The following is a 26,271-nucleotide window of genomic DNA, read 5'->3' as shown; positions in this document are numbered from 1 at the left end:
TTCCCATGGGATGTCACTCTGTTTAAAACCACTGTGCTAGAGCGGGAAGTGTGGTTCAAGTGGTAGACCATCTTTCTAGCAAGTAGAAGACTTTGAGTTCAAACACCAAAATTGCAAAAATAAACTAAAATACATAAAACCACTGCATTGGGCACAAATGAGCTCTTTTAGTCTGAAAACACATTCTTTCATTCTTAGAAAGTTTGTTGTTTTTTTTTTTAAATTTTTGCTTGATAATTTCCACCCAGCTATTTTCTTTGTTCTTTTTCTGGGACTCCTATTATTTGGAATTTTCACATTTTAAATTTCTAAGAGCAATTTCGTTCTTCAATGTACCTTTTCTCTATGCCCCTCCTAATTCTTTGTTGAATTTTAGGAACATTTTAAGTTTTCCTTTCCAACTTCTTTCTGTTTCTTCCTTTCTCAGTTTTGCATTACTCATTCTTTTATAGGTTTGCTCAAGTATCTGTGAACAAGTGCCCCTCTCCCCCTTCTTTCTTTTATTTTTCCTTTTCCTGTCCTAAGGTATTCAATCTGCCATATTTAACTGGAAGTTAAAGCTCAGGTTTTAATGCCACATTGGAACAGAAGACAAGACCTTGGCTCAAAGAAACATTGGGTTTAACCTGAGCTCTCTCACCAAAAGCCAGGACTTTCAAAGGATGTTAACAGCAGTGAAAGGGTAGACTAGAAGGAAAGTCTACTGACTGGCAGAGGAAAATGACAAGAAAGCTTTTTGCCTTGGTTCTGAGTAAGAAAAAAAGAACTGTTTTAAGAATTTATAGACAGAGACAATGCCACAATTTTCTTTCTTTCTTTATTTATTTTCAGCAATGGGGTTTGAACTCAGGGCATCACACTTGCAAGGCAGACTCTATCACTTGAGTCACTCCACCAACCCAGTCAGGTTAATACTATTAGGGAATCCCCAGCCAAGGAACATAAAAATTGGTCCTGGGTATATGATACCCCTCCAGTGTCTAATCCTCCGTGTGTGACTTTCCTAGACTGTTTTCTTGCAGAAACAAATAGGTGATGTGTACACTGTGAGCACAGGACTCTGAAAACTCCCACAGCTAATGGGAAGTGAGGATGACATAACCTTGTGCACAGACACAGGAGGTTAGACTCAAGAGCTTTATAAATGCAACAACCTGAACACTACTAAGTGTATTTGGAAAGTATTAAAGATCTGAAAGGAAGATTTAAAACCATAAGGAAATAATTCAAGATTATGAAGGAATAGAAATCTTTGAAAAGGAATTCTGATTCAAAGTCATTATTTCTTTAACTGTTATCTTTCATTCTACTTCCTTCCTCTGCAACTTGTTTGACTTCCTCTTCTATTCTCATTCATCATCATTCGTTAGCATTTTCCCATACTGTAAACTGTGCTGCATTCTGGATGTATCTTCCAGTCAGTAAATTCTCACTGCAGGTTTTTCTGGTCTGCTATTCAACTATGTTTTGAGTCTTGCAAAGACTTCACTTTTCATTTCCAGAAATGGTATTTAACCTGGTCACTGAGCTTCTCAGAGTTGTGGGGTGGGATAGCTCTATGCAATATGTAGACTTTTAATTAACGCCCCCGTGAGCTGTCAGAGTGGCTCAAGTGGCAGACTGCCTGTCTATCAACTGTGAAGCCCTGAGTTCAAACCCCAGTACCACACACAAAAAAAATTAACTCCCTCAGATGTAGTACAGTGTTTCTGCTATTTCAGCAGAATGAGCAGGGAATTTAACATAAATGTCAATTTTAGGCTCTGTATTCGAGACCCATTGAATCAGAAATGTTGACTTCCGATTTGTTGGGTCTAGAAATCTGTATTTTATCGAGATAGACACATGCTCAAATTTGAGAACCACTACCTTGCATTACATGTAGAAAAAAAAAAAAGATCAACAACTTTAGTATCCAACTGAAGAATTTAGAAAAAAAAAAATTGCCAGGAGTGGTGGCTCATGCCTGTAATCCCACCTACTTGGGAGACGGAGACCAGGAGAATCTAAGTTCAAGGATAGCCCTGACAAAAGTTAGCCAGAGCCCATCACAATCAATGAGCTGGATATGGTGGAGCCACCTGTGGTCCCCACCACTCAGAAGGCAGAGGTAGGAGGATTGTCGAATGAGGCCAGTCCCAGGCCAAAACACAAGATCCTATCTGAAAAAATAACTAAAAATCAGAAAAGAGCTGGCAGTGTGGCTGAAGGGGTACAGTGTCTGCTTAGCAAGCTTGAGGCTCTGAGTTCAAACCCCAGGACTGCCCCCCCACAAATATTAGAAAAATATCAAAATCAATCTCAAATAGATAGAAGGAATAAAATAATAATGTTAAGATTTTTTTATAGGGCTAGAAGTGTGGCTTATGTGATGGAGCACCTGTCTAAAAGCATGAAGCCCTGAGTTCAAACCCCATAGCTGCCAAAAATAAAATTGCTTCTAAAGAAAAAATTTTTTCCTGCTATTTTAATGGCTTAAATTCCATGTTAGGACCCCTCAAGAGACACTGTCTTTGCTTTTAGACTGTGACAATCCCTTTTTTCCTCTAAGTTGATTCTAATAATAAGTGGACCAGTACAAGGAAATTAGAAAAAGAAAGTGTTACATAGAATATATTTTAAAAATCCAACCTGGGAGCTGCTGACTCACATCTATAATCCTAGCTACTTGGGAGGCTTAGATTGGGAGGACTGAGGTTTGAGGTCAGCCGGGGGAAATAGTTCAAGAGACCCCATCTCCAAAATAGTGACAGCGAAAGGGACTGGAGGTGTGGCTCAAGTGGCAGAGCGCCTGCTTTGCAAGCATGAAACCTTGAATTCAAACCCCAGTCCCACCAAACAATAGCAACAAAAAAGATATATATGTATGTGTGTGTATATATACATATATATGTATGGATATATATATATATATATATAATATCTTATTATAGATATTTGTACAGATAGGACCATACATTTTATCCTGGACAAAATCATGAGAAAATATTAAAAATGATTTTTTTGTGGTACTGGAACTTGAACTCAGGGCCTTCACCTTGAACCACTCCACCGGTGGCTCACATCTGTAATCCCAGCTACTTTCGAGGCAGAGATCAGGAGGATAGGATGCAGGTTCAAAACCAGCCCTGGGCAAATAGTTTGTGAGACCATGTCTTGAAAAAAATCCAACACAAAGGAAGACTTGGTGGAGTGCCTGCCTAGCAAGCATTGAGGTGCAGAGTTCAAATCCCAGTACAGCAAAAAAAGAAAAAAAAAGAGATGGATTATTTCTATAAAAATATCCGCTATTAAGAGTAAATCTTTAAATTGGTTTTACGTTTCTTTTTCCTTTTTGGTGGAACTGGAGTTTGAACTCAGGGCTCTACTGCTTGAGCCACACCTCCAGTCCATTTTACTCAGGTTATTTTCGATATAGTGTCTCTTGAACTATTTGCCTGGGATGTTCTCAAACCGCGATCCTCTTGATCTCTGCCTCCCAAGTAGCTAGGATTACAGGCGTGGGCCACAGGCGCCAGCTAGATTTCTTTTATTTGCAGCAGGACTTGTAATAATAAATTTAAATAAGTGTCAAAACTAAACTGCTGGCAAAATTTAAAAACATGTTTTAGGTCTTTCAAAAACCTGGATACTAGCCGAGCATGGTGGGACAAAGTTGTAATCCCAACTACTCAGGAGGCCGAGGCAGGAGGATCACAAATTCGAAGCCAGCCTGAACAATCTAGCAAGACCCTGTCTCAAGATTTAAATAAAAGGGGGTCGGGGAGCAGGGTACTATTCACCTGGGTTACTACTGTAAGGAGTGAGGGTGAGACGAATGGCGGGGCATTAGAACACATGAATACAATGCAATTCATTCATTCTTCGAACACTTGTTGAGGGCCCACCACGTGCCAGGCTCTTTCGTGGCGCAGGAAATACAAAACACGGAGCGTGTAGTTCTGCCCAGATCCCGCTAGGGGGCGGACCACAACTCCCATGCTGCCCTCGTGGCGCCCCCGTGTGCCGGCCACGACTACAATACCCACAATGCTCCGCGCCCGCTCCCGGGTGTTTTCGCCCCTCTCCTGGCGTGGGACGCGGTAGTGGCCAGCGGGAGTGCCAGGCCTGGGCTGCTCCGTGTCCTTCCTCGGGTCAGGGACGAGGTAGTGATTGACTTCTGGGTGCTGAGCCCGGAACAAGCGCAGGCGGCCGGAGTTCCTCTGGCAGGTTCGCGCCCCCACCTTGTTCCGGGTCTTGCTCGGTCCGCGGCTGCCTGGACGGCCCGGCACTGACTGCCTGGGGCAAAGGTGACCGTCGCGGCCGCCGGGGCTGAAGCGAGGCTGCGGACGGCGGCATTGCCGGCGAGAAGGAGGACGACGAGGAGGAGGAGGAGAGAAGATGGCGTCGGAGCTGGAGCCCGAAGTGCAGGCCATCGACCGCAGCTTGCTGGAATGTTCCGCCGAGGAGACGGCGGCGGTGAGTGCCGCGCCCCGAGGAGGAGCCCGCCCGGAGGCCGCCGACCCGGCCTGGGTCTTCCGTCCTCAAGGCGCCAGCAGAGCTGCGCGGCGCCCCGGCCACCTCCACATCCCCTCTGCCCCGCGAACCCGTGCGCCCCATTAAGGCCCCGAGACTCGCGCCTTTGACCTTTACAACAACTCGTGGGAGAGAGCAGGAAAGACACGCTTCCTAGTGTTTTTGGTGCCATTGCCCCATTTTCCTGGGATCAGCGGACCAGTGCTTCCCTCCTCCGGCAAGCACGCTTGCTGCCCCAAGTTTATTGCTGGGACCACCTTTGACACCAAGGTTGCAGATGGCTTGGCCCCTCATTTCCACCTGCAGTGCTTGCTTTTTGGGCACTGATTTGTAGTTAGTGGACAGCGTGGATGCATTTGTGGAAAGTAGCATCTGGACATGTTTACTAAGCCTGAGAAAGTAATAGCGGAGGCTGGGAGGTGAAAAAAGATCATTTTTCTAGGAGTTGGGACAAGTTGGATGGGGAACAAACGTTATATAACTTTGCGAGGGTAGCTGTGGTCAGCAATTGCAAGTTAGGCTTGTCAGAGCTGGTCACAGTATAGCAGGAGCCATTAGGCCCAGAACTTGAATCATTCAAACTCAGAAGTACTAACTAATGAATGTGACGCGCCAAGTCGCGGAGTTGTAAAGTGATTACTTTAACTCCCTGATGTCTCTTTCCCCTGTAAGGACAGCGAGTACTCTCTCGCACAAATAGTCCTCAGCGATTATGAATGGAGCAAAACAATTAGGGCCCCATCTCTAAGGCCTCCAATTAAAACACCCATTAAATAAGTAAGCCACCTGAATGTTAGGGACAAAATTTAGACGTGGGGGTGAGAGATGGACTCTGTGGGACTTTTGGTCATTTCCAGTGAATTGGTGAGGACACCAAAGTCCAGGTGGAAATAAATGACAAGAGTAGGTAGAGGTGAAAAGTTTACAGAAACACATCTTGAATGATGAGTCTGCTTGTTTTGTTGTATTTTTTAAAACAACTTGGCTAGTCTAAGTCTGTTTGCATTTACATTCTACGTAATATTGCAAAATCCAAGAATTCTCAGCCCCCATCTGCCTTTCATTTATCAAAGGAATTTGAAAAAAGAAAATGAAAGTGGTATTACAAGTAAACAGGAAGACAGAGCTATTTACTAGCTGGGTCTCTTCTAACTGATATCTCATCTATTGGCCTCAAAGTAGCCTTCCTTTCTGCCACCAAATGTGTCTGTTGGCTCAGTGACACAGGCTGCATCTTTCTGCCACCAAATGTGTCTATTGGCTCAATGACACAGGCTGCATCTTTCATTTTCCTCATTCTAAAAATGAGGGCTGTCAAGTGATTAGAGCTTCTCCAGTTTGTTGAGGTTCCTGAGGAAATCAGTTATAAAGCCAGGGCGGGGAGACATTCCTCTTAGTTCTTGTGCAGTGAAATTTTCATATAGATGTAGTGGGGGAAATGCAACAAAACATACTTAATTTGGACTTAATTTGACTTTGTGAAGGTCACAATCTGAGCTACATTTTACTTCTTGTTCTGTTTACTTTTAACTGGCTTTCTAAACAGTTATATGTATTTTAAAAAGTATAGTCTGAAGGCCAACAAAACTCCTTCAAATAAAGAAGATGTAAATTAATATTAAGATAAAATGTTCTCCCAGCTGTATGACCTTAACCTGGTAGTACCTTGGAAGGGTTTTACTGTCTGTATTTTTAAAACACCGTATACTTAAAACTGTTCTTTCACCTTAGGCTCCAACACAGCCCCTTATCACAAATAAAAATGAACTAATAAAGTTTTCTGTTAGCATTGAAATTAAATTTTAGGGGCTAGAGATGTGGCTCAAGTGGTAGAGCACCTGCCTAGCAAGCGTGAGGACCTGAGTTCAAACCCCAGTACCATGAAAAATAAATTATTTTAGAGAAGACAAATAGAGAAAGCAGATTCTTTTGCAGAGTCTAGAGCTCTGTAATTGTTAATTTGCTTTTTTGGTTGTACTAAAGTTTGAACTCCTTGCACTTACTGGGCAGTGCTGCACCACTTGGGCCATATTCCCAACCCCTTTGCTTTAGTTTTTTTTTGAACAGTCTCACTGTTTATGCTCAGGCCTGCCTGGACTGTGATCCTCCTGAGTAGCTGGGATGACAGGTGCACACCATCACGTCCAGGTCTTACTGGCTGAGATGAAGTCTCAGTTGTTTTTTTTTTTAACCTGGGCTGGCCTAGAACCTCGATCCTCTTAAATCTTACCTCCCAAATAGTTGGGATTATAGATGTGACCAGTTCTAATTGGTAATTTGTTAGGATCATTTCCATTTAAAATTTCCTAATGAGCACTGTCTTTAGCACATTTCATTTACACTTTTCTTATAAGAGGAGGAAAGACTTTGTTTCCCCATCCGTTCTAACTAGTGTGCCTCTCAGATAAAAACAGCCAGGCTGACTCTTTACTGATTGTACACTTAGGGTATTACTGGATCCTCTCTTCTCAGTCTTCTGTTTCTTGATGCACTTGATTCAAGTATGATTCTCCCAACACTTCTTGACTTAATCTGCATTTCATGCCACATGGTGATTACATTATATTCCAGTGAGTGATTATCATTTAAAACATACTGTTTTTCTTTAAGTATAAGAGAAACACCTTTGAACATCTGTAACCCCAGCATTCAGGAGACTGAGGCAGAAAGATTGCAAATTTAAGACCAGCCTGAGCTACTTAGCAAGACCTTGTCTCATAAAAGAAAAGGAAAAAAAAGAAAGAAAGAATGAAAGAAAAGAAGTCCAAGTTCATTATATGTTTTATATCCTTAATGATTATTTGGAGCTTTAAATTTTTAAATAGTTTTACAGAGATATAACTCACTGTGGGTTTTAGTATATTCATATATATATATATATATACACACACATACACATATATAAATTATATATATATAAATTATAACCGTTACCACAATCAACTTTAGAATATTTTATTATCCCCCAAAAGAAATAGTCTATCCAATAGCAGTCACTCTTCATTTTCCCACAAACTCCCCAGCTCTAAGCAACTCTTAATCTATTTTCTGTTTTCGTAGACTTCCCTATACTGGACATTTCATAGAAATAGAATCGTATAATATGTTGTCTTTTGTGACTAGCTTCTTTCTTTTAGCAAAATGTTTTCAAGGTTCATTCATGTCGTAGGATGTATTAATACTTCATTCCTTTTTATTGCTAAATACTCCATTGTGTGGATATTCCAAGTTTTATCCATTCACTAACTGATAGATACTTGAATTATATCCACCTTTTTGGTATGTGAGACATGATGTTACACACATTTGTGTACACATTTTTTGTTTGGACCTTTTTGTTTCTCCTGGTTATATACCTAGAATGGAATTGCTGGGTCATATGTTAATAACTCTTTTGAGGAACTGCCAGACTGTTTTCCAAAGTAGCTGCATCATTTTCTAATTCTACCACCAGCGCACAACGGTTCCAATTTCTCCACATTCTTGCCAGCTCTTGTCTGTGTTTTTGATTATAGCCATTCTATTGGGTGTGAAGTGCTTTCTGGTGATTTTGATTTGCATTTTCTTCATGACTCATTATGTGTATCTTCTTTGCCCATTTTTCATTTAGGTTTTTTGTCTTTTATCATTGAGTTTCTGTATTATTTTTGTTGTAAATACTCTCCTTACTTAGAGCTCTTAATGTCATTTTTTTAATAATATGGTCCCCCAAGCTCCATTTGAGCACTAGTGATTATTGTTTTATGATTAACTGACATGCTGCTTAGCCTTGTTAGAAAGTAAGCCACCAAATGTGGGTAAAGGATACAGTTTTAATTGACTATAGAATAATAATTAGGTACAGTGATAAAAAGACGAACCTCTAGGGATTCTTTCATTTTTGTGTTTATTGCACTTGCTCTCAATCCCACAGTTTAAATTTAGCACTCAGTAAAAGCAGAGCTCCTGGAAACATTGTCATAACATGTTTACTTAGTGGAATGAATTGACAGTTTCTTTATTTCCCTTATGGGGAACTTTAGTGCATTTAGATATGACAGCTACAGGTATCTGACACAAGGACAAATTAAAATGCAGCCGAATTAGAAATCTCACTGATTTTTCATCTTGAAGAATCTGTTGCAGTTAGCATATGTTTGAATTATGCAAAAAGCTATAGATTTTATTCTTTAGAGAAATGTGAGCCATTATGTTGAAAGGCAGTCATAAAATTTTTCTTCCTTTATGTAAGAAGTATGTAAGTTTAAGCAGGTTAGGGTGCCTATAATAAAGCCCAACTCTGATAGATGGTTTTTAATTTTTCATTTAATGGCTAATTTTTGTTTTTTGGTTGTTTTTTTTTTTTTGGTGGTGCTGGAAATTGAATCCAGGACCTTATGCATGTGAAGCAAGCCCTCCACCAAAAAACTTCATCACCAGCCCCGGTAGTAAGTTTTTTAGAGATGGTGAACATATGCTTGTTTTTCTTACTAGATTTTTAAATTTTTTAATAATTTATAATAATATATAATAAAATTATATTTTAAATTAGATACTTGTTTTTACTAATTATATGTTTAGCTGATTTTTTTTCTTAACCAGAAGCTGATATTGCTTCTAAATTTTTTATTGGGGAACTCTTATGAACTAATTTGGCCTGTGTGTTGTTGGAGTCACAAGACTACATAATTTCTTTTAAGAAGCATTTTATTCTCCCTAGATTAAAATTCTGCAAAAGTGAAGTTTTAGGAGAAATGGGAATATAAAATATAAGGAAAATAAAAATTGTTTTTTATTTTATTATATTTGTCATTTAATTTGGCAATACTGGAGTTTGAACTCAGGGCCTCATGCTTGCTAGACAGTGGTGATCTGCTACTTGGGCCATGTCCCCAACCCCCCAAATTGCTTACTCAATAAAACCTTTCATTGCATTGTAAACTAAAAATTGTCTGAATTCTTTCAGACTTACTAATTTTTCATTCATAAGGAATAGTATAGGATAATTTTATTCCTTTATTCATATTTTGGTTTCCTGACAGTAAATTTTTTACAGATGGGGAACATATGCCTGCCTTTCTTACTTAAACATTGGTTATTTACCCTTGACTGTGGCCCTCAAAAGTGTCTATTAGCTTAAAGAATAAGATACTAAGATTACTTGTTGATGACTCTTTGCTTTCTACTATTTTGAAAGAAACGTGTCCTTTTTATAGCTGAAAGTTTATGTATGCTCCTGTGTGAATAAAGTTTTGATTTGCAGTTTGCAGTTACTTTCTAAAGGGAGGGAATCCTAACACTTTGAGATTGTCTCCCAGGAAATGCTAGGGTTTGGTATTTTTTGTTTGTTTGTTTTTGGTGGGACTGGGATTTGAATTCAGGACTTCGCACTTGCAAAGCAGGCACTGTACTGCTTGAGCCATGCACCTGGTCCATTTTGTTCTCGTTATTTTGGAGATGGGGGTCTCTCAAACTGTTTGCCTGGGCTGATCCTCCTGATCTCTGCCTCTTAAGTAGCTAGGGTTATAGGTGTGAGTGGCCAGTGCCTGACCCAATAATAATGTTTTAGCAGTAGTTAAGTTTCTTTCCTATTTACATAAAAATTATTAAGTGTTTGGAAAATACAGTTTCTACTCGGGGAAAAGCTCACTGTTATTGTTTATAAATTTCCACTCAATCCCTTAAGAACAAAATTTTTAGATTTTTAGTAAAAGTTCTCTGAAATATGAAATTGACTAAAGTTAATATATGCCACCTGATGAATATTTGAAACCTATGTATGTTATTTTTAGAAGGAAGGAAGTAGGCTGAAGTAATACTTAAAAGGAAGATCTTACATTGACTTTTGGTGTTAGACATCACTTGAACATAGTCTGTCTTAACAAGGATGTCACTGAAATTTAGGTAATCCATAGACAAACATTGAGCTTATGAGTTGTGTTATCAGTTCAGTTAACTACATTTTAGTAGAAGTGGGCCATTTTATTTCATGTTTTCTGATTTAAATTTTTTCTTGGCTTAGAGCCCAAATGACTTGTAAATTATACAAAGCAGTATGGATAACAAATAAACATGTAGGCAGAGTGACAGAGGAGACAGGGATAAATGACAGAATAAGGAAATAGAAAGCAAAAAAAAGGAAAGGAGTGCTTTGTGTAGGGCTAATTTGGTTTGGTTTTTAGACACCTGATCTGTGCTGCAGGCCTGGATTTTCCTTTCTCTGCTTTCATTAATGTCACATAGAGCATCTTTCTAGAATGTCAATATTATGTGACAGTAAATACTAAAAACATATTTATAGTCATTCACTTAACAGTTTTACTAAATGCTCACTGAAGCCGGGTTCTGTTTTAAACCCAGGTGAATGGGGAAGGACTGAGGAGACATCTTAGAGGAAGTTAAAAAAAATGAGATCCAAAGCATGAGTAGAAAATAGTTTTGTAAAAAGCACAGAGAAGAGTAAGGCAGGGCAGGAGGAGAAAATTGAAGATACAATGAAGACAGAGGACTTTTTAAACCATGGTGGTAGACTTGCTCTTTAATGGATAGCTGAATGATGTCATGTTGATATGGTGCAAAAATTACAGGCTAGAAAGTGAATTGCAGTGAGGCAAGGCTGGGGGACCCAGTTAGGACATTGTTGCGTGATGGAGGTGAGAGTTTGGACTATGACAATGGAGGCGGTGGCTATAGAGAGAAAGTGATGGATTCAAAAGCTATTTGGGAAGTCTAGAAGAAAGGATGTGCTGGTTAACTGGATGCTGGGGTGCGGAAGAAGGGAGATTTTCAAGGCTTTCCGGTTTGGATACCTAGGTAAGTGTTAAAATAGGGAAATAGGGAAAAGAACGGATTTTGGTGGGGGTTCAGTTTGGGGCATGTGAGTTACTGCCTGTGAGATATCTAAGTATATAGGTAGTTGAGTACACAAACATGTGTGCACATATGTATACGCTCATTTATTAATCAGTGAGAAATACAGCCAGTGTCTTGGCTATTCATGGTCATTGCCTGCTCTCTCTGTAGGCAAACTGACATGAGAATCTCTGTCACAATCAGAATAGCATTCAGAAATCAGATGAGCTCAACCCCTAGTGTCTCTATAAGAATTTCTTGTGATCATTTTCTCATACTAGAGAAGGTTGCTTTAAGAGTCATTTTGCTCTAGACACCAGTGGCTTATGCCTGTAATCCTAGCTTTTTAGAAGGCTAAGATCAGAAGGATTGCAGTTCAAGGCTAGCCTAGGCAAATAGTACGTGAGACCCACCCCCCCTCTAATCTCCAAAATAACCAGAGCAAAATGGACGGGAGGGATGGCTCAAGCAGTAGAGTACCTGGTTTGCAAGTGTGAAGCACTGAGTTCAAACTCTAGTCCAATCCCCACCCCCCCAAAAAAAAAGTCATTTTGCAAAGAAGGCTTGTTTTATTTTAATTTTACTTGCCTTTTTTAAAGTAGAAATCTAAAATAATTGACATTTAAATAGGTTACATTTCCAGTATACAGTGATGTTATAAATAAGATACAACTTTTCATTAATTTTGGATCTAAAAGTTGGATATAATTGTTCAAATTAACAGTTTATTGATATTGCTTAAAACTATTTCTTTTCTCTCTCTTTTTTTTTTTTTTTAAAGAAATGGCTACAAGCAAGTGACCTCACTAGAGAAGTATACCAGCATTTAGCCCACTATGTACCCAGAATCTACTGCAGGGGTCCCAATCCCTTTCCCCAGAAAGAAGACATGCTGGCACAGCATGTTTTGTTGGGCCCAATGGAATGGTACCTTTGTGGTGAAGATCCTGCATTTGGATTTCCAAAACTCGAACAAGCAAACAAGCCTTCTCATCTTTGTGGTCGTGTATTTAAAGTAGGAGAACCTACATATTCTTGCAGGTAAAAATTATCATTTTCTTTTTAAAGACTTTTTACTGGACCTTTTTTTTTTTTTTTTTCCTGAAACCTTAAAATACAGCATTTACATTTAAATGTCCACATTACAGATACATACTGTTTAATAAGTAATTATAAAATACACATTCGTGTCATGATTTTCCAAATGAAGAACTGGATTTTCCCAGCATTCCAGAAGCCCACTGTGTGCTTTCTTCTCTCTGGTAATTAACCCGTCTTGATGCTCGCAGTCAAGACACATTCTTGATTTTTTAGTTGTAGTTAATTCTTCTTAATGTTCAGATTGCTCCACATTTGGCTAGCAGGAGTCCCATCACAGTAGCCTCTTTGTGCTTTGCACTGCCTCCCTTAACTTTGGATGCTTCTTTCCTTTCTGGCACAATATGATGTCCACAGCTCTTTGTACTTATTCGACTGCTATGTACACTCAGTCATTTCTCCAAGGAGTTTCTTTTGAGTTGGAATGATAGTAACTGAGATCTGGATACTGCATATACTTACTGCTACTAGGAAGACTTTACTTTTTAAGACACTTTCTGATGAAAACTGAGTATGCAAGTGTAGAAGAAGGAAAGTTAAGTTCCTGTTCCCTTTTTAATTATCATTCCCAGAATAGTCATTGCTGATACTTTCCTGTATGCCCCTCCAGAAGTTTTCTATGCATCTATAGGCCCATGGTGTTTTTTTGTTTTTGTTTTGTTTGACCCACTGGGGTTTGAACTCAGGACCTTGCACTTCCTAGGCAGATACTCTACCACTTGAGCCATATCCCAAACCCTTTCATGCTTTAGTTATGGTCTCATGTTTTTGCCTGGGACAACCTCACACCTGCACCTTAAACATACATACGTGCACACTTACATACAAAAGGAATATGTAGCATATACTGGTCTAAATTTTCCTTTCTCTGACCAACACTTGACATCTTTCCATTCACTTACATAGCTAGATAATATCCCATTGTGTGAATGTACTGTTGTTAGAGGCCTTGTTTAATTTTTTACAAACCATTCTCCTGTAAATTTTAAATTAAGTGATTTTTATTTTATTTGTTACGGTACTGGAGTTTGAATTCAGGGCCTCGTGCTTGCTAGGCAGTCACTCTACCTCTTGAGCCACACCGCCAGTGCACATTAAACTAATTTTAGCTAAGGTCATATCTTTTACTTAGTTGTTCTTTGACTTTCATGATCTTGACACTTTTGAAGATTATATACCAGTTATTTTGTAAATGTCTCACAATTCGAGTTTGTCTAGTACTTATAATTAGATTCAAGTTGCATCTTTAGCAGGATTACCACAGAAGTCACATGTTTTAACCTTATGTGGCATACAATTTTGTTCTATAACTGGTGATGTTGATCACTTGATTAAGGGGATAGCTGCAAGACTCCACTGTAAAGTTACCCTTTCCCTGTGTAATCAATAAGGATTTTGAGAAGTACTTTCTGATTATGAAATGCCCTCTTCTGTGTCAAGCTTTCAGTTATCTAGAATCTTGTATATTTTTTGCCATGCTGTGGGTTGAACCTGCAATTTATTTATGTCAGTACCTATTCATGGGGTCTTATTATTCTCTTGCTTAAATTGTTCTGGATTTGTCCCGAAGGAGCTCTTTTAAGCTCTTTTTCATATCCCTGTTATTCTTTGAACACTTTCTTTCTTTCTGGCACAAGATGTCACAGACACATCTTGGGTTTTTCTCAGTGCTTGCTCTGAAATCAACCATTTTGCCAAAAAGCCTGACTCTTTTAGTGGAAAATGGTGTTCAGAAAATAAGATGGAAGATAAGTAGGTGTGCTTGTTGCTGTTGGGGCATCACTATTCCTAGGTACACAATGGCATTATGTTTATTTTAAATCTATCTAATTAACATTGAAATAGATATTAAAAACCATGCATTTGTAGTAACCTATCTAGTTCTAATCCAGCACCACCCCTTTGTGTATTTGTAATTCCCCTCTCCAACAGGATCAAACTTGAGTCTCATTACCCTCAAAATATGTACTTATCTGATCATTCCCCTTTATGTAACTATTCTTTTGCTTTTTTGCTTCTGCTCGCACCCAGCTCTGTGTGTAACCATTTGGGCTCTGTACCTTGTGCTGAACCATGGTGGCCTTCCCTCTACCTCTGGTTAGGGCAGATCCAAGTTTTGCTGTAGGGTGCATAGCATCCAAGGCATGGCCTTTCTTGTGTGTCAGCTGGATGTCTGTCTTGCCTAGAACTCCAAAGTGCTCCAGCACTGCTTGCTAGACTTCAGGTGTCTTAGTGGTGCTCTCAGTCCTATAGTAATCACGTTCCCTAGGAAACCCTGAGCCAAGGACTTACCCACCACTGATCCCCGTGTAGATTTCTGTCCCTTCCCATCCTTCCCCATCCCATGCTCATTCCACCTCTCTGGTGCCCTGAATCACAGAGTTTAGCTGTTTTTCTGCCCTGGACTCTGGTCCAGCCCAGCTCAGTGGGACCTTCCTGCTGCGCTCAGATTTCAGCTTTCTGTAGCACAGGTGCAGGTGGTAAATTATCCCCTCAGTCAGAGTCAGGGCCTTCCTGGGACTCACCTCATGAATTTCCCTTCCTTAGTTGTTGCAGTTTTGAGCTGCCTATTGTTCAGTGCCTGAATAGAGTTGCCTTCATGTGTTTTGTCTTGTTTTATGATTGTTTATAGTGATGGTAGATGGGAGTTAGTTCATTACCAGTTATCCCATCACAGCCAGAAGTGGAAGTCCCAAGTTTATTTTAACCAATGAAAGTTGCTTATGTTTGCATAAGGCACCATATTTAACACTAATCATTTTGCAAGTATTGTGTTTAATCCTCCATTGCCTCCAAAATAATATCCTTGAGGAAACTGAGGATCAGAACAGTCAAGTGACTTGTCTGTAGTCAGTCATAAAAACCTAAAACCAGGTCTGATAATAAGGTGGAAAGACCAAATTCATTCACTTTCTGTTCCTGCTACTCTATGCTCACAAGATAGATTACTTCTGTGATCCAAAAATGTGCAGTTTCTTCCTACCACCAAGCAGGTGATCCATTTTGTAGCACCAGCTGTGCATCCTTTACTCCAGTTCACTGCCACAGTCTGCCAGGAGATGGTGTCAGGTCCTACAGCTTGAGGCCTCAGTCCTGTAAGAGTGCTCCCCACTTCAAATGCCAGTTGCAATTCTGGATCCCTCTGAACTTCTGACCAACCAGCTACCAATTGGGGTCCCATGACCCTCTCCTTGGATTTAAGTAATTTGCTGGAGTGGCTCACAAAACTGAGGAAGATATGTTTACTGGGTTATTATAAGGCTGTTTCAAAGGATACAGATGAAGAGATGCATAGGGTAGGTATGAAAGAAGCTTCCATGCCCTTTGTGGCAAGCTACAGGATGGTCCAAGTACCTCCAGGTGTTCAGCTGTCCAGAAGCTCTCCAAACTGTCCTTTTGGGTTTTTATGGATACTTCATTGCATGGGCATGATTGAAGCATTGTAACCATGAAAAAATGTGATTGGACAAAAAGGGTATGACCCAATGGTAACAACAGACTCCATGGGAAGCCCAGCAAAGCCTGTCTGTTCAGATTGTTCCTGGTCTCTGCAACCTTCCTTCCAGGTATGGGGTACAACCCCTTCTGGAGTGGGGGACTTAGGATCTTGTATCAGAGAATTTCTTTATGGCCAGCTCCAATACAGAAAGGCTGGGGATAATCAGAGTTTATTTTTAGTTTGTGTGACCTGCTTTAGGGAAGGGAAGAGAAGCAGATAAAAGGAGAGTAAGAAATGTCAGAGAGGGATTTTTCTTTCTGAGACCTAAAGCACCCACTTTAGTCACTTAAGAAAAACAAGATATGTGGAAGTAATGAGCCAGGAGCCATGAACAAAAGCAGAGCATGTATATCATCATATCACATTGGCCTCCCTGACTCTGAAGGCCATGGTCTTTTCATTTGTCTTTTATTCTCAGATATTGTTGGGAATTTTTCACTCATACACAGTAAAATAAGGAAAAATGGACTGAGTTTATTGCAATTAAATTTGTTTAAACTCTTAAATAGGTCCTTTGTTAAAAATATTAGCATATAAAATTATAGCAGTGCACTAGGTAGTTTTGGTTTTTTAATGTTCTTGACTAAAAAAAAAAACAAACAATAGCCTCTTCTTTAGTTTTCTACTAGTTACTGAAACTCAGAAATTTACGAACTGCCACATAGTACCACACTGGTTCCTAAACAGAAAACAAAGTTGCATTCTAATACTGTGTTCTATACCATACTAGTTTAGTAAATAAAAATCATTTGGGCTGTAGAAAGAAATGTTGGTAATTCAGAATCGTAGAGGTGGCCTGGGTCCTTCTCTTTCGTTATCCCCTGTTGGAGGTGTGTACTACGTATATAGTACCTCATACATATTAGGTGCCTAGCAAATACTTTTGAGCAAAGGTCTTTTTACATTAAAGTACAGGGGCCAGTTTTATAGATGTTATTTCGCTGTTCCTACTTTAGTAGACAAGCGACTGGACAACAGCTGCTGAATAGTTCAGCAGCTTTCCAGGATGTTATTCATTATTATGTACAGGAAGATCCTCTCCATTCTTGAGTTTACACACTTGAGAGATTCACTCTTGTACCTAGCCAGTTCATTAATAGGGTAGCTGTTTTTCTAGTACACAGGACATTAATCTCTTTTAGGAACATATTGTCATTTTTTGGGACTCTTTTAACCTTAGGTTCAGCATCCAGGAATTTTGTTAGTCCTAGGAATCTTGTATGTGTATTTGTGGGTCCATCCTAGGGGAGAAGAGTTTGGGTGCAGGAAGAACTTAACTGTTTGAATGCTTTATGAAGGAGTACTGATTACATTTACAGAGTCCTGGGATCAGCCATTACAGGAAGACAAGGAAGAAAGAAGAATCTCATTTCAACAGCAGTAGTGGAGTAGATTTTGGGGAGTTTGAAGCAAGGGGTAGAGTGGCAGGAAGAGGGATATATTTATTCCCTCAAGGAAAATAATGTACCATGGTGAACTTTTTGCCTGTAGCTGAAGCTTAAGTGTGCTTTAAGAATTTGTGGGTGACAAGCATTGTATGCACATACGAATAATAAATAAATAAAAAGAATTTGTGGGTGAAACTGAGTCAGAGGTGGTCTCAACAGATTTTTTTTCTGTGTTGAATATAGTGGAGTTTCAGCTTACTCTGGGGTTTCTCTGAAATATAGATTTAGTTTAACTAGACTCTGTACAGTATTAGGTAATCTATTCATACCATCCTAGACTTTTTATTTAGAGTATGTATATAATCAACAAAAGGAAGGCTTTTAAGGGTAGGGGAATGTGTCTCGTGGAGGAAAGAATTTTTACTTTCATGCCACTTAAAGAGAGTCAGTCACACGGCTCTATTTACAAAGGACAGAGAACACAATGAACAGCCTTAGCCACTGTCAAAGCATATATTAGTTACAGCATTCAGAATGTTCAGAAAGTGCACGCATGAAAAGGATCTTTCCCTTGCTAACCCTTAATTTCTCTGTTTCCTTATCTGTAAGAAACCATTGTTACTAGTTTCTTAAGTATCCTTCCAGGTACTCTTTATATACTGTAAACATTAACACACTTTTTTTGATAAATGCTAACATACCACATAAACTGTTTTCACCTAATTTGATTTAAAATCTATCTTAAGATTATTATCACTACATACAAAGAATGCTGACCTTGTCTTACCCTTTTAATGACTACATATTTCATTGTATGTTAGTTTGAGTGTTGTATCCTTTACTTAACTCATCTTCTATTAATAAACATTTTAAGGTGTTTCTGATATTACAAATAATATTGCATGGAACATCTTTCTCTGTGTTTTTTCCACATATAGAAGTATATCCATCATACAAATTCTTAGAAGTAGAATTTCCACATTAAAGGATGCATGCATTTATTTCCTTTCAGCCCAGTGGTAAAAGATAAACAAAAAATTTCCCCAAACACTTACAAAATGAAAAGGAGGCATGTGCTAGTAGGGGTGGTAGTCATGGGGAGAACAGAAAATGCTGTGCTATGAGGGGAAAGATTGGAAAATCTTATTTTGTTACCAGTCTTACCTGGGAGAAGAAACCAGGAAGAAGAGAGTAGGCCATGGCAGTCAGAAAGAAGGTTTGCTGGGGAGGAAGTGGTACCTGGTGACAGAAACTTGTACAGACAAGTAACTTGGGGTGAGGGTTACTTGGGCCCGACTCTTTAAAAAAACATGTCTTAAACTTTGGTTTCCTCAGCAATGAATTAGGGATTATACCAATGCAGTTGTTACCTGAAGTTGGCCAGCCTTAAGGTTAAGGGCACAGTCTTCCATAAAACTGTCCTCACTTTTGATACAGCTGCAAGTTTGGGAATTTCTTGGGCCACCCTCATTTTTGATCAGCTGGCTGCAAATGGGTCTCTCTGTAGACTACATTAGGTGGGTAATTCACTAGCACAAGTCACAGAACTCAGAGAGACGCTATATTTAAAAGTCACAGGAAAGCACACATCAGAATCATCCAAAGGAAGAGACACATAGGGAAGTTCCATTATCCATAGGGACACATTACCCTGGCATGCTGATGTTTGACAACACAGAGAAAATACTGTCAACTAAGGGAACTTACTCAGTCTTTGGTGTCCAGAGTTTTACTGGTGTTTTACTCCTTAGGCATGATCGATTAAATCACTGCCCACATGATTCAATCTCCAGCACCCTTTACTTCTCAGAAACTGGACTAACCTTGTGTTGCCCAATACCCTGACCCTCTAATCATGTGGTTGGTTCAGGCCACACTTTGTCATTTAGTTAGCATAAACTGTCAGGTGTGGGTGGGAAGTACAAAGACCATCCTATCCCATGGGTACCTTCCAGGAGGCAGGACAGAAGACAGCCACTCTTTATTGTACAGCTAGTAAGAGGTAAATGAGATCCTTTGTAGTGCTTTACATAATACTTGTTACGTAGTAAATTCCATAAATGCTGACTGCTAGGAATAAATATCTCAAAGTAGATACTCCCTTAAAACTGAGGGGTGGGACAAAATAGCATGAAGTATATCATTTAGAAAGATGGAACGATGGCATTTGTAATTGTGGGACGTTCCTAAACTGGACCCTGCAAGATAAAACTGGATCCATAGTGTAGACCCATTTTCTTTAGGAAAAAATGACTTTAAGTGGTGTTTTATGTGATAGTCAGGAAAAGGTTTTGTGAAGGAATTAGGCTAGTTTCCTATACAGAGTTATTTATTCATAGTTTCTAAAGTGGTGTAGGTCACAGATTATTTTGCTGATGTCAGAAAAAATTGTGTATTTGCAGGTAGTAAGTATGGTATTTGTCCATATTTTGTTTTCTATTAAGAAAAGAGTAGTCCAACTTAGTGCTTGTTCTTCATTACTAAATAGAGGTGGTTTTTACAGTGCAAAGGTCTTAGTGTTGGTTTTGATCATAATGTGACCAGATTCCTAGGCCAGAGGACTGACTCTTGGTGGTGGTGGTGCGGGGCGGGGAGGGTGGGGTCTCAAAACACCAGGCTTTGCCACCGGCTGCCTTAGAGAGTCCACTTAGAGTTAGAGTGATGGTGAAACAAGAAATGTGTTTATTATTCATTGCAACCACACTTGGAACCAAGAGGACTAGTATCTTCAGAGGTACTGGCAAGAGCTCCAGAATTCTATATGGGAAGAAACATAAATGGGGAGGGAGCACATACGCTTTGTTAAGCAGTCGTGGTCAAACTGTGGTCTGGTCTGGTTGGTCGTTATCTCAGGTCTGGTTCTTGAAGTCCTCCTGGTTCTAGGGGAAGTCTAATTGCTTGAGGGGGAAATTCTGTTCCCATTGTGAGATGTTTACTCCTGCTTAGGGGGACAGCCTCTATCATCCTGGAATAATGGCTCTCACTTGGGGGACGGAGGGGGCAGAGCGGTCATGGAGTAATCTGCCTGCAATACTTGCTTACTTGCTGTTCCTGACCTTTTTTTTGAGGGACTGGGATTTGAACTAAAGGCTTTGTGCTTGCAAAGCAGGCGTTTTACCACTTGAGCCACACCTGTAGCCCATTTTACTGTGGCTGTTTTGGAGATGGGGGTCTTGTGAACTATTTACCCAGACTAGCTTTAAATCTTGATCCTCCAAATTTCAGCCTCCCAGGTAGCTAGGATTATAAGTGTGGGCTACTGGCACCCAAGTCTTCCTGCAGTCTTAGAAATATCTTAGTTACTCTTACCTTGACTTGAAAGGAGATGGGTAGGTAAGTTTAGGCTAATCATCCTGGTAAGATCAGTTTTGGGACATACAGTCCTTAAGTGATTAACATATCTATGCAGAATTGAGCAGGAGTCAGATCCCAAGTTTAAGATAGCAGAATGAAGGCAGAGATGCCAGGCTTTTATCCTGCTGTCAGTCATTCATCAGGTAGTGAAGAGTCATCAGGTAGTGAAGAGTCAGTTCTTTTAGCAAAAGCAGGCTCAAAGTCCCTTTTACAATAATTGTGTATATTTCGACATTTTATAACCATTAAGAAAAATAAGGGCTGCAGGCATTGGCTCAAGCTGTAGATGTGCTTACCAAATGTGAAGCCCTGAGATCAAACCCTAGTACTCCCCCGCACCCCTAAAAGGAGAAAGCAGAGGGCAGTTTTTAACACTTCCTTTAGCTATAGAGAAGTGAAGTTTAGTTGCATTGTTTTTCTTGTATAGTTAAATTGAGAACATTCTTTTTTAACACTTGAAAACTTACTACAAATGCTATAGGTAGCCAGAAGTTTGGTTGGGAGGCTTACTGGCCTCCCTTTAGGGATATTCTTGAACTTTCTTTTCAGATAGTACTTTATGATACTTTATCCACTATTAAACAGTTTTGCTTAGGTTTAATTTTGTTCTAACTCTTGATTCTGTGGCTCATGGCAGATGAGGTTATGATAAATATAATAAACCCTATAATCTCAGAGACTTTAAGTACCCAAAATACATTTATTAGTCATGCTGCGTGACCAGTTCGGGTAAGTGGTGGAATGAGTAGAAGGAGGGTTCTTCTCCATGTAGTTACTGTAGACCGTCTTAATCTCCACAGCAAGAGCAGAAAGGGTGAAGGTCCTGCCTAGCATGTAAACTCTCTGGCTTGGGGCCTCCCCTTGATCTTGCTATCAGGAGATATATCTCTTGAGCCACACCTCTAGCACTTTTTGATTTAGTTTTTTTTTTTTTTTCTTTAGGTAGTGTCTCGCATTTTTATCCACCTCCCTTATAGCCTAGGGGGGACTACCACAGGCATGTGCCACCACCTGCCTGTTGCTTGAGTTGGGCCTCTCTAACTTTTTAGTAGCTTCAAACTACTATCTTCCCAACGTCTGCTTATGAGTAGCTGAGAATATAGATGTGAACCATCACACCGATCTTAAAAACTTTATTTATTTCTAATTATGGATTAATATATAACTAAAGTTATATATATATATATATATTATAATTTTGCCCTTTTTTTCCATTTAGCAATTTGTCTTGTAAATCTTTTCACTTGATTATATGTTAATCTGCCTCATTCTTAACAGTTTTGGGGGTTTTGGTTTTCTGGCAGTACTGGGATTTGAACTCAGGCCCTCCTGTTTACTAGGTGTGTGCTCTACCACTTGAGCCACTCCTCCAGCCCTTTCTGGTGTTGGGTGTTTTTCAGATAGGACCTTGCTTTTTTCCAGGCTGGCCTCAAACTGAGATCCTCCTGATCTCTGCCTCCCAAGAATTATAGACCTGAGCCACCAGTACCTGGGTAAAGTCTTATTATTTAAAGTGTTTTTTTTTTTTTTTGATGGTGCTCAGGATTGAACCTAGCGCCTTGTGCGTTTTAGACAAGTGCTGTACCAACGAGCCTCCATAAATCTAGACTGTGATCTACTACAGTGAATACTCTTAGCTGACACTTTAGTTGCAGGTTATTACTATTTTATACAAATCTGCTGATGGGCATATGTTCTCATTTTTCTCTGATAAATGCCTAAGGAGTGGACTATGTGGGTCAAAAGGCACTTGCATACATATTGAACTCACAGTAAACTGCCAAACTTTGCCCAATACATTGTCACCAGTGATGTATGAAAGTTTCTGCTGCACATGTCTATACTGACATTTGATGTTTTCACTTCAGCCATTTTATGCAGTGTGGTATCTAACTTCATTTTAATTTCCCTTCGTGACTGAAGAACTGACTGCCCATTCACCTAACTTCTGTTGTGAAGTTACTGTTCAGGCCTTCTATTTTTTACTGGATTATTTATCTTTTTATTACTAGTTTAGACTTTATATTTTCTGGACATGTCCTTTGTCAGACACATTTAGTGAATATTTTCTCTCAGTTTGTGGTTTGTCCATATTATATCTTTTGATGAAAGAAGTTTTTAGTTTTGATGAAATTTAATTTACTATTTTCTTTTCCCTTTTTTCTCTGTATTCTTCCTTGTATACCTTTAAATTTTAGATTTTATATCTGGGTCTACGATCTATTTCAGTGTAATTTTTTTATATGGCTTCAGGTGGTAGGAGTTGCATATGGATATCCAGTAGTTCAGAACCACTTATTCCTCCAGATTAAATTGCTTTGACCATTAGTGTAAGTTTATTTCTGAATACTCTAGTCTGTCATTTTATTTGTTTATTTACTTTGGTGGGACTGGAGTTTGCACTCAGGGCTTCACACTTGCAAAGTAGGTGCTCCACAAGCTTGAGCCACACCTCCAGTCAATTTTGCTCTGGTTATTTTGAAGGTGGAATCTTGCAAACTATTTGCCCTGGCTGGCCTCAATCTTCAGTCCTCCTGAACTCAGCCTCCCAAGTAGCTAGGATTATAATCATGAGGTTAGTCTGTTCATTAATGTGGAAGTCTTGAGCTGATTAGTGTAAGTCTTCCATGTTTGTTCCTTTAAAGTTTGTTGTTTCTGTTTCAGGTCCTTTGCATTTTATAAATTTGTTAATTCATCAGTTTTTAATTTTAAGAATGACTGTTAAGATTACAATTAAGATCGCATTTAATCTGTAGATCAGTTTTGAGAGAGCTAACATTTTAACAATACTGAGTTTTCCGTCCTGGAATATTTTATGTGTCTCCATTTATTAAGGTCATCTTCTTTAATGTCTTTTAGCAATGTCTTAGAGTTTTTATGCAGAAGTCGTACACATCTTACGCATCTTTTGCTATATTTAATTCTAAGTATTTTGATACTATTATAAATTGAATTTTTTCATAATTTTACTTTTTGTTTATTTTTGACAGTATAAATAAATACAACTGGTTTCTGATATTGAATCTGTAGCCTGTGACCCTGCTAAATTCACTTATTTTAGCACTTTTTGTTTTGTTTTTTAGTCCATGGGATTTTTATATACTCATGTCCTCTGTGAATGGAGATAGTTTTTCTTCTTCCTTTCCCTTCTCTCTGCCTTATTTATTTATGTATCAGTACCTTGTTACTGGTGACAGTGGACTTTGTTGCCTTGTTCTCAGTCTCATCTGAGAACACTCCTATCCATCACTCACATCTGCTAAGTATATTGGGCATACTTTCTTTTATATACCTTCTGTGTCATTAAAGACATTCCCTTCTATTCCTCCTTTGCTGAGGGATTTTTTTTTTTAATTTTTTTTAATATCGTGAATGTTAAAGTGTTTTTGCTGCCATGTATTTTTTTTTTTCCACTAGTATGATTGATTGCACCGACTGATAGTTCAGATGTTTTTTTACTACTGGACTAAACTCCACTTGATTATCATGTATTGTAACTTTTTAAAAATACATTGTTGGATTCAATTTATTGATGTCTTATTAGGGTTTTTTTGTCTATGTTCCAGAAAATATACCAACTATCATTTTCTTATAATGTCTTTGTCTGGTTTTGGTATAGGATTACAGTGACCTTAAAAAAAATGTTAGGAACTTTTGCTTCATCCTATATTTTTGTTGGTGGTGTGGTACCTTAGTGGCACACTCTTCATGCACAAGTTTAAGTGCTTCTTCAAGGTCATGGGCAATGTAGAGGTCATGTTCCAAGCCTTCGACAAGAATGGGGTAAGGCACCCTGAAAGGGAGGACTGGCTGCCAGTCCACCTGGTGCCCTTTCCATCCTTCAGCAAGAGGTGCATCCTCTGGCTGAGCCCCTAGGTTCCTATTTACCATGCTGCTCTCTTCCTCCTTGCTCTTTTTTTATTTTGGTGGGTGTGGAGTTTGAACTCAGGGCTTCTTGCTTACAAAGTAGGCACTCTACCACTTGAACCACACCTCCAGCTCATTTTTCTTTGGTTATTTTGGAGATAGGGTCTCACAAACTATTTGCCAAGGCTGGCCTGAAACCTCGATCCTCCCGATCTCAGCCTCCCAAAAAGCTAGGATTATAGGCTTGAGCCACCACTGCCCAGCTTCAGTCTTTAAATTTTTTGACACGTGTTTTATGGCTCAGCAGCACGGTCAGTCCTGAACATTCATATGTATTTGAAAAGAAAGATGTATTTATTAATTATGTGTTTAGTGATTTAGGTCATTTTGCCATTTATTTTGTCTTATGTGCTTTTTGTTCCTTTGTTACCAATCTTATGCCTTCTTTTGGATTCATTTTTATTTCTTTTTTGGTCCTTGAGCTCTACTGCTTTGCTTTTTTTTTTTTTTTTTTTTTTTTTTAAGTATTTACTTTAGGGATTATAATACATATCTGTATAATTTATCAGAGTCCATTCTTACTATGTCACAAAAATCCATGAACCTTGCACTTAAAATCCTCTCATCCTTTGTGTTTCTTTTTTTGTAGTACAGGGATTTAAACTCAGGGCTTTGTTTGCTAGGTAGGCGCTCAATCACTTGAGCCATGGCCTCAGCCCTTTTCTTTGCTTTAGTTATTTTTCAGATGGGTCTTGAGTTTTTGCCCAGGCTGTGCTGTAGTATAATCCTCCCAATCCTGATCTCTGCCTCATGAGTAGGATTACAGTTGTGAGCTGACTATGCTACTTTTTTATTTATAGTAAGAATTGGCAATTATGTTGATTATTGAAAGGGCAGTCCCAAATGTATAGGATAAAGTATTCTATCCAGTTTTTAAGGCAGTTCTTGAACATTTTCTTGATTCTATGTATTTCAGAACACCTCTTTGGAATACTATTTCTATTTGTGCATGTATTCTGTTAATACAGTTTTATGTTAATGTGTAATTTTATGTTGATTAACTTATTCCAGCCAACCTTATACTCCTGAAATAACAACATGTCATGTCTGTCATCTTGTTTGTATGTCAGTGTATTTGATTTGTCAGTGTTCTAAGATTTTTGCATCTGTGCTCATGAGCGAGATTGGCCTGTTTCCCTTGTGAAGTTTTTTGGTATGTTTGTTTTATGCTGTACTGAGTTTTGATCACAGGGCTTCAAACTTGCTAGGCAGGTGCTCTACCACTTGAGCCACACCCCCAGTTCCCTTCCTGTAAAGTGGTGTTTTTTTGTTTTGTTTTGTTTTGTTTTGTTATGACTGTGGTTTTAACTCTGGGCCTCATGCTTGCTAGGCAGACACTGTACCACTTGAGCCACTCCAACAGCCCTGTTTTATGTTGGGTATTTTCGAGATAGAGTCTCAGGAATTATTTGCCCAGGGCTGGCTTTGAGCCATGATCCTCCTGATCTCTGCCTCCTTAGTAGCTGTGTTAAGTTTTCATATGAAGAGGTAGAGACTGCACTCACACTTGGTGTTTTAACTGGTGGCACCTCGTTACGTGTCATCTTCCCTATTTCTTTCAAAGTCCTGAAAGCTGTTGCTTTTTTTTTTCTTTTTTTCTTTTTGTAGTGCTAGGGTTTGAACTCAGGGCTTACACCTTAAGCCACTCCACCAGTCCTT

General features: G+C 39.1%; 1 protein-coding gene across 6 annotated transcripts in view; it reads left to right on the top strand.

Annotated features, from left to right (window-relative positions):
• The first annotated feature begins 4,031 nt into the window (after positions 1-4,031).
• The window catches only part of Ubr2 (ubiquitin protein ligase E3 component n-recognin 2), a 106,257-nt gene continuing 84,017 nt past the window's right edge, over positions 4,032-26,271 (top strand). For 3 of the 6 annotated variants that reach the window (XM_074082165.1, XM_074082167.1, XM_074082168.1), the window contains exons 1-2: positions 4,033-4,458; positions 12,128-12,387. In XM_074082165.1, coding sequence (XP_073938266.1) covers positions 4,381-4,458; positions 12,128-12,387 — 338 coding nt within the window. In that variant the 5' untranslated portion in view covers positions 4,033-4,380. Of the gene's footprint in view, positions 4,459-12,127; positions 12,388-26,271 lie in introns of those variants that run through there. The other 3 variants (XR_012450644.1, XM_020157264.2, XM_074082166.1) reach the window with 2 other exon arrangements.

Source organism: Castor canadensis, chromosome 8 (genome assembly GCF_047511655.1).
Source record: "Castor canadensis chromosome 8, mCasCan1.hap1v2, whole genome shotgun sequence".
Taxonomy (NCBI): domain Eukaryota; kingdom Metazoa; phylum Chordata; class Mammalia; order Rodentia; family Castoridae; genus Castor; species Castor canadensis.
The sequence above is the reverse complement of the archived record's forward strand: the minus strand, read 5'-3'. Positions and strand labels throughout refer to the sequence as shown.